Source organism: Otolemur garnettii, unplaced genomic scaffold (assembly GCF_000181295.1).
Source record: "Otolemur garnettii isolate 467f Iridium unplaced genomic scaffold, OtoGar3 scaffold00125, whole genome shotgun sequence".
NCBI classification, from domain to species: Eukaryota; Metazoa; Chordata; class Mammalia; order Primates; family Galagidae; genus Otolemur; species Otolemur garnettii.
This window is the reverse complement of record NW_003852520.1, coordinates 246550-255083: the sequence shown is the minus strand read 5'-3', so window position 1 is coordinate 255083 and position 8534 is coordinate 246550. Positions and strand designations below refer to the sequence as shown.

The window sequence follows — 8534 nt, the reverse complement described above, 5'->3', positions numbered from 1 at the left end:
CGCCCGTAGAAAGGGGCATATGGACGCCGAGGCTCAGGTCGGTTCCACCAGTTCTGAACTCACGGCGAAGGTGCCTCTTCACACTCTCAAGCCCAACAAGCCCGAAGTTAACTCGAGGCCGCGTCAACCACCCGCAAAGCCCTGCCAGGCGCCGACTCGCGCGGGTTCCCAAGGAAACCGCCCGCGCAGGAATCCATGGTTAGCGTCGCGGCACCTGCGACAAGCCCCGCCTGGCGCCAAGAGGCGCAGAAGCGCGTCGGCCCCTCCAGCCCCGCCCCCGGCCCGCCCCGGCCCGCCCCCGGCCCGCCCCCGGCCCCGCCTTCCCTCCGCGGGGTCCTGCCTCTCCCGGCTGCCGGCCCCCAGGCTAGCTCCAAACGCAGGCGCAGTCCCGCGTCCCCGTGGCGGCTCCCATCGCGGTGCGCCCGCAGCGGCAGAGGGTAGCGGCCTCGACCGGCTGTCCTCCTCTGCCTCTTGCTGCTTCGCGGCGCGCTCTGTGCGGCTCTGCGAGCGCCTCTGAGAGAGGGCAGCGGCCGCGGTGGGTTCGGCAGGTGAGTGCGGCCGCGGGAGGGACAGGCGTGGAGCGCCGCCCCCCACCCTCGGCGACCGCGAGCCGCCTCCTTAGAGCCGGCCCGGATGGGCGGCCGCGGCAGGTGCAGGTGCTGGCGCGGCGAAGGGCGCGGCGCGCGGGGACCCGGAGGAGGCTGCCTTGGCCCGGGCAGCGCGCTCCCCGGCTGGGCACTGGGGCTCTGGGATGCCCAGCAGCGCGGTGAGGACGGCTTGACTCCTCTGCTGGTCTGGGTCTCCTCGGGCTGCCGGTGGGTGTCGGGCGGCGGCCCCTCCCCCGGCCGCCTCCCGGGCACGGGCGCGTTACTCATTAACTGCGCGGCCCCGAGCCCGGTTACCTGGCGGCTGGCGATCGCGGCCGGCGCTGGGACTCCCGGAGGCGGTACAGGAGTTCCACGGCAAGTCGGCAGCTCGCAGGAGCGGTGCGGAGTGGAGCCACGGCTGGGGACCCGGGGTTCTTTCTTGCCCCAGGCTTAGGGAGGCCGGCGCCGAGCCGTAGAGGTCACCCGCGGGAGGTTTCGGCGAAACCCCAGGGGAAGAAAGAGCGCCAGAGTCGCGCCCTGCGAGGCAGCTCAATTCGCCGGGACTTTTGTTTGGGGGAGTTGAGAGGAGCGGTTCAGACGCGGTCGTAGTGACACTGCCGTCTCCACCGCGGGGGACAGCGAGCTTAATGGTTCCAGAAGTGAAGATGATAGGTGGGAGCCCCAGCACGTGAAGAGTTGCCACTTGTTATGGGATTAAGAAAACATTTATGTGTAATGGCTAAAGGGTAAGGTCTTGACAAACAAGAGCGCCGAATTAATCCTGATTCCTGAGAGGCAATTTAGTTTCGTGGAAATGCTGCCTGTGTGGAGGCTACCTGTTATACACTCTCGTTTCCCCCAACTCCTCTCTCTCTCTCTCTCTCTCTCTGTCTCTCTGTCTCTCTGTCTCTGTGTGTGGGGGGGAAGCTTTGTAATCTCTTGCTGTGGGCTGATTGTGTAATTGGAGGAGAGGCCAATAAGAGGATTAAAACAAAACTGTTCTATTGTAAATCTATTGAAAGAACCAGTTTCCTTTTATTATCCTTATTTTGTTGCTCATGCAGTTTTTAAAAAGTGGTTAAGGAGAAATGAAGGAGAAAAGAGGTAGATGAGGACTGTAGCCCGATTACAGTAAATATTTGATACTGTTAAATATTTCACCAGTTTTATGGGGCCTTGTTCTGTTACCGTTTGTTATTTATTTACTAGTACTGTGCGTTTTTATAGGACTTTTCATGTTTGGACACACATTCCAGATATGGTTTATCAGATTTAATCCTAAAGCCCTTGTGGAATTTATAGAAATACATTTAGTACTTATACAGTTCTACTAAAGTAGTCTCCATCAGAAGAAAAGTCTTTCAGATTTTTTCCATTACAGTAATGTTGTATATTAATCCATACCTTTGAGCACCAAAGTGTTAAATACAACTCCTCCTTGTGTGTTTGGTAAACAGCTTATCTGTGGTATTGAATACCTCTAACCTTTTACCAGCACAGTCATTTGATGTCTAGCTGCTTTGTGGAGTTTCTAATTAGTGGGATTTCTAATTAGATCCAGTTTTGCTTTTTGAATTAGTGTAAATATGCATATGCTTCTTTTAATATTTAGTACCTTTGATTTTTTCCTAAACCCTTAACTTCCTCCAGCACACATAGATGTTCTACAAATAACTTTTTTTTTGTTGTTGTTGCAATTTTTGGCTGGGGCTGGGTTTGAACCTGCCACCTCCAGTATACTGGGCCAGCGCCCTGGTCCTTTGAACCACAGGTGCCGCCCTCTACAAATAACTTTTAAAGTCAAAGGGTTCTTAGAAATCTGGCTCCCTTCTCATTTTTATTTATTTATGTCTTTGAGACAGAGTCTCAAGCTCTCGCCCTGGGTGGAGTGCTGCGGTGTCACAGCTCACAGCAACCTCAAACTCTTGGGCTTAAGAGATCCTCTTGCCTTAGCCTCCCAAGTAGCTGGGACTATAGGTGCTGGCCAGAACCTGGTTGTAGTTGTCATTGTTGTTTGGCGGGCCAGGCTGGATTGGAACCCGCCAACTCTGGTGTGTATGGCTGTCACCCCAGCTACTTGAGCTACAGGCACCGAAACCTCCCTTCTTGTTTTTAAAAATAGCAAAACAAAACCTGGTAGGTTACAGTAGTTTCACATGCTTTATAGTGGGTAGTAAATATTTTTTCCCTTTCTGAGCAGGACATACTGAACTAGTTAGTGAACTGGCTGAATGAGAAATTATTTAACTTTCAGCTCGCTCACTTGCTGTGGGTATAGTCTGGAATAAATCCTTTAACCACAGAGCCACTTTTTCTATTTGTAAATGGAAATAGTATTAGTTTGAAACTTGAAATTGCTAGTATTTGTTTCTTCACATATAAGTTTTTTTTGTATGTTTAAATCTAATATAAAAATAATAATGGGATGAGGATTTAATGAGATGCTCTACATGGGATGTGGTGGGGGAGAAGGGACAAAATGTTAAACTGACATTGTTTTTAGCATTGTACTTGTTGGTTAAGGTTCCTTTACTCTTTAGTCAAGGGACATTCCTGGAATACATATGGTTTATCAAACTTTACAAATCAAGAAGTGGAGGCCCATAAAGTTGAAAGCTGAGATAATTCGCCTGTGGTTGTCAGTGGCCATCTGGCTGGCTAATGGTGGAGCCAGGGTGAAGATTATGTGTGACTTGTAATGAACGTTCCCTATCTACACCTTTTTTGTAGAAGAGCTTTGTAACTATAAGGAGATACACAGATGAAAGGTGTGGTTGCCATTTGTATTTCTGGTTGAAAATTTCCAAGTGTATTGATAATAGTGATGCCACCACTGCTCCTGCTGCTGCTGAATCCAGTGTTTGCCGTGTGCCCAGTCCTGATGTGAGCACTGTTCTAACTCATTCACTGTCACAGCGAGCTAGGACCTAGATGATACTTTATCCCTATTTTATTGTTGAGAAAACTGAGAGATAAATTATATCATTTGTCCAAGGTCACATAGTTGATTAAGTGACAGATCTAGATTAGAAGGCAGTTTGTCTTCCATGTTTGTGCTTTTCTTTAAAAATAAGACATAGACTGTTTCCCAGGTAGAATGCAGTAGTGTTATTACAGCTCGCTGCAACCTCGGACTCCTAGGCTCAAGCCTAGGAGCCAAGTAACTGGGACTACAGGTACCTGACATCATGCCTGGCTAATTTTTCTGTTTTTTGTAGAGATAGGGTCTCATTCTTGCTCAGGCTGGTCTTGAACTCTTGAGTTCAAGCGATCCGCCTGCCTTGGCCTCCCAGAGTGTGAGGATTACGGCATTTACTGGGTCCTGTGATTGTGCTCGTAACCACTGTGTTGCTTCTTCACGTACAGGTGTAATGTTAGAGAATTATTAACTTTTAATCACTATACCACCATTTCTTCAAGTGTAGGTTGTAATACTGAAGAATTGTTTTTAATTTGCTTTTATGAGATACTTAATATTAGTGTAATGTATAGTTTTTAATATGTCAACAGAAATTTTTTAAAATTAAATATTCATTGAGCATCTACTCTGCAAGTCTCAGTAGAGATTAAAGGAAAGTATTCATAAGGAGTCTGGAAGGTAGAGTCATATGATCATCCCTACTACATTCTAAGTTCTTCAAAAGGCTCTCTGATCCTTTTGAGGACCATGAGTTCTTCAAAAGGCTCTATGATCCATTCTAAGTCCTTCAAAAGGTCATATGATCATTCCTACTACATTCTAAGTTCTTCAAAAGGCTCTCCGTCTCATGTACAGTATATACATATTTATTATTTTTTTCCTTTTTGGGACAGGATCTTATTCTTTTCCCAAGGCTAGAGTGCCTTGGTGAGATCATAGCTTAATGCAGCCTCAGACTCCTGGGCTCAAGTGATCCTCCTGCTTCAGCCTCCCAAGTAACTAGAATTACAGGTGCACACCACCCTACCTGGCTAATTTTTAAAATATTTTTCAGAGATGAGGTCTTGCTGTGTTGTCCAGGCTGGTCTCAAACTGCTAGTCTCAAACAGTCCTCCAGTCTTGGCCTCCCAGAGTGCTAGGCTTATTTATAGGCCTGAGCCTATCCATATATTTTAATGAGTGCTGAATAAGACAAATGGCTACAGTTGTTGAGTAGTGGGGAGGAAGGAAGGTTGAGCAGTGGATAGAGATACTCATGCTTTGAAGTAATAAGGGAAAGCCTTGCGGGTATTCTGATCGCGTACAGTTTTTCAAACTAAGATTTTGTGCAACATAATTCTGGTTAAGATGTATTTCAACAAAAGATGGTAAAGGGTGGGAAATTGATTATTAAGTACTTGATATTCTAAAAATAAAACATCCGAGCTTTTGAAAACTTTCTAGTTTGTTTCCCCTTTTCTGTACTAACTAACCTTAGTTGTACCAAGTAGTACTTTTTTTTGTTTTGAGATTCTGTAGCAGACGCCTCTAATTTAGTATTTATTGGTTTTGACATTTGCATTGTATTTGTAGCTGACTCTAGGGCACTAGAAATATGTTTATTGACATGGTGGTGTCTTCCTTTAGTTTATAAGCGCTTTGGGGGCAGGGCTTGTCCCATTAGATAGTTTGGGCGTTGGTCCTGGTAGTCACCATGCTGTGCTTGGTGCTGGGTGGTCAGTTGAAAAATGTTAGGATGTATGAAATTGATCTAGCCGTAGAACCTGAAATGAGTACTGTGAGTGGGAATTGAGGGGACTGAGGAAGGGGGGGCACTCAACACAGACAGCACTAACTTAGCATCTCTCTTCTCCCTTCTGCTTTCTTGTTCAACTTACAACTAAATGAGGTATTTTTATAAGCTTAAATTGTATGTAGTCATGGTTAGACAAAGGTAGAAAAAGGGATTTTGATTGATTTAATTTTTTTTTTCAGATTAATGTGAGGGTACAAACAATTAGGTCACAATATTTGCGTTTGTTAGGTAACGTCCCTATTGTAGTCGTGTTCCACCCCCAGGACGTGTGCCTTATACTCTTATGTTGTGTCCTAATGGTGGCAATCCCTTCCCTCCTTCTCAGTCTTGATTTATTTTAGAATATAGGCAACACAAAATTAAATAACTATGGCTGTAAGTTCAGATTACATAGAGGAAAAAGAATGAAAATTATTGAAATGGTTCAAGTTCATGAGAGATTTGCTGCTTTAGTTTAGCAGCAGGATTTTATAAGCATAGTGGGGAGTGATGAAACTCCCCTGGGTGGGTGTGGCTAGAGACAAAAGAGCATGCGCATTGACAACTCAGTGGAAACTCCATTCACAAATATACTCACGCGCTGAAAGCACTGTAGCTTAGCACCAGTTAAGTAAGTGAATTGTAATTTGATGTGCCCAGAGGAGAGTAGTGGTATTGAGTTTGTTTTGGGGCTCTGGTTGAGAGATGAGAATAAAGTGTAAAGGAACAACCAAAATCAGGTTGAAAAACAGTAAATGTGCACTAATTAATTCCCTCTTGGGAGGAGAATCATGTTTGAACTGTATACTTCAGAAAGGCTTGTTTTCCTCCTCCTCTTATCTTGACCTAGGAGTCCCTTCTGGTTCATAAGGCGGATCCCTCCGTGAGCTCCTGTTAGTTTCCCCATCACTTGCTCTTTCTTTCTTAGATTTTTATAAAATCATACATTTGTTTTCTGCTTTGTGTGAAACATTTTTATAGTGATAAGCCATTTTAAATGTAGGCAGGGGCGATAATACATGTGTCACTACCATCCCAGATGTGGAAACTGAGCTCAGATTAAGTGACTTGCCCCAGTTCATCAGCTGCTCAGGGTCAGAATCTGACCTGGACGGAGGGCTGTCTGGAGCAGGTCTGATAAAGTGCCCGGGTTTCCTCAGACTTTAAAAATGAAATCTCTCCAGTTTTGGTATTTTCTCAAGGTACTTACTGTTTCATTTCTATATTTTCCAACAAAGGTAACCTAGGGTAACTGTCTCCACTCTTCACGGCTGCTTGTCGTTCCTTCTCTGGAGGAACTATATAAATTTATTAATATATAAACTATATAAATTTATTTTTAATTTTTACTTAATTTAATTATTATTGAGAGACAGAGTCTTGTTCTGTCACCCAGGCTGGAGTGCAGTTGTATGATCATAGTTCATTGCAGCCTGAAACTCCTAGGCTTAAATAATCCTCCTCTCTTAGCCTCCTGAGTAGCTGGAACTACAGACACACATCTCAAAGGAGTCTTGTAATGGTCAGTCACATGTCTGCCTGCCCAGCAAGGTTTTCTTTCACTCTTTTGTTTGTTTCTTCAGTGCCAGACCCTCATTCCCTGGCTGTTCTGTCACTGTGCCTCTCTATTTGAATTGTATTCAGCATTTAAAATCTGACTTCCCCGTAAAAGTGTGCTCTTCTTCCTCCTTCCCCACATGCTCAGGGTGGTTTTGCAGTGGCCTGTGGCAGGCTGTGTGCCATCTCTGCTCCATTGGTTGCATGTTCTTAGAACTTAGTACCAGAATTTTGCCCTGAGGATTGAAGCTGGCAGTGATTCTTCCATTACAAGAAGAATAAATATTTATCATCAGCCTGAGCTAGAGTGAGATACCGTCTCTATTAAAAAAAAAAAAATAGCCAGGTGTTGTGGTGGTGCTTTTAGTCCCAGGAGTCTGAGTTTGCTGTGAGTCTCACTCTACCCATCGCGACTGAGTGAGGCTCTCTAAAAAGAAAATTTTATGTGTATGTATAAGTAAATATATTTAATAAATATATGTAGTGAATGTTGGAGGTTTTTAAAGAAGTGAACTAATTGATGAAATTGAGGACACTTAGTTCATTCTATGCTATTGAGGTAACAATCAAATTTTTAGTGTCAGAAACAGTTTCTTCCATAATTCATGCTAAATTAAGAAGTCATTTGGGAATTTCAAAGCATCTGGACCTCCTTCCCTGCCCTCCATCTCCCAGTAGTCTATGTATAAATTGAAAGAAGAAAATGATATTTACATAAACTTTAAACCTTTTCTTTTGACCTACCTTGGAATATTTAATTTTTATTATTGTGATAAGAGTAAAAAAAATTACTGTATAATATATAGATGTTTGCTTTGTTGAGGAAAAACAAAAAACCTTTAATTTTTAATGCTGTATTTAAACCAAGCAACCCTTGTTTTTTGTTCTAACTGATGGTGTTTGTGCTGATGCTGTAGGATAACAGTTTGGCAAACGTTAGTCAGAAAATGCCGCAGAGACCATGATAACAACTCCTTTTAATTGTTAAATGCCAGATATAGTGCTAAGCTCTTTATGGGCATTCCCGAGTTAATTTGCATGTCAACCTTATGAGATAAGTGTGGTAATTCATCTCCATTTTTCAGATAAGAAATTTAGACTTAAATCTCCAGGATCACATTATTGGTTATTGGGCAAACTAAAATTTGAGCCTCCTTCCACAGTGCGAGCTTTTTGGTGAGGCAGCGAGTGCTGGTTGTGTCACCCCACTTGCCTTTCTTCCAGTAGATGAGTGCCCTCAACTACTTCAGCAGCAAACAATTATTGGATCGATTTCCAGTGTGAATTACATGAAAATATTTAGCCTAAGACAGGCTAAGTGACCTGTCCACGTTTGTAGATGCAGCTTAGAGCTTGGTCCGAATCAGAACCTGAGCTTTCTTCTTCTGGTGCTTCGGTTTCTACCCAACTGTGACACCATGTTACCTCCTGTGTTGGAAATGATTTACTTTCCAAAGTGTTTTTGAGGAATTTTACTAAATATACAATTGAAACTGTTTGATTTTCACATATTAAGTTGATAGGGAAAAGATAAAAGCACCTTTAACATTCTTTTCTAGAAGTAAATCCTGCTTGATATTTGTCAAGGTAAGTGAAGCAAGAGGGAAGGTACTTCTGTGGGAAGATGGATTTTAAAGGGAAGGTACTTCTGTGGGAAGATGGATTTTAAAGGGAAGGTACTTCTGTGGGAAGATGG

General features: G+C 43.9%; 1 protein-coding gene across 4 annotated transcripts in view; it reads left to right on the top strand.

Annotated features, from left to right (window-relative positions):
• Window positions 1-375: 375 nt before the first annotated feature.
• The window catches only part of RAB3IP (RAB3A interacting protein), a 73587-nt gene continuing 65428 nt past the window's right edge, over window positions 376-8534 (top strand). For 2 of the 4 annotated variants that reach the window (XM_023517924.1, XM_012810100.2), the window contains exon 1: window positions 927-1333. In XM_023517924.1, the coding sequence (XP_023373692.1) occupies window positions 1296-1333 (38 nt within the window). In that variant the 5' untranslated portion in view covers window positions 927-1295. Of the gene's footprint in view, window positions 549-926; window positions 1334-8534 lie in introns of those variants that run through there. The other 2 variants (XM_023517925.1, XM_023517926.1) reach the window with 2 other exon arrangements.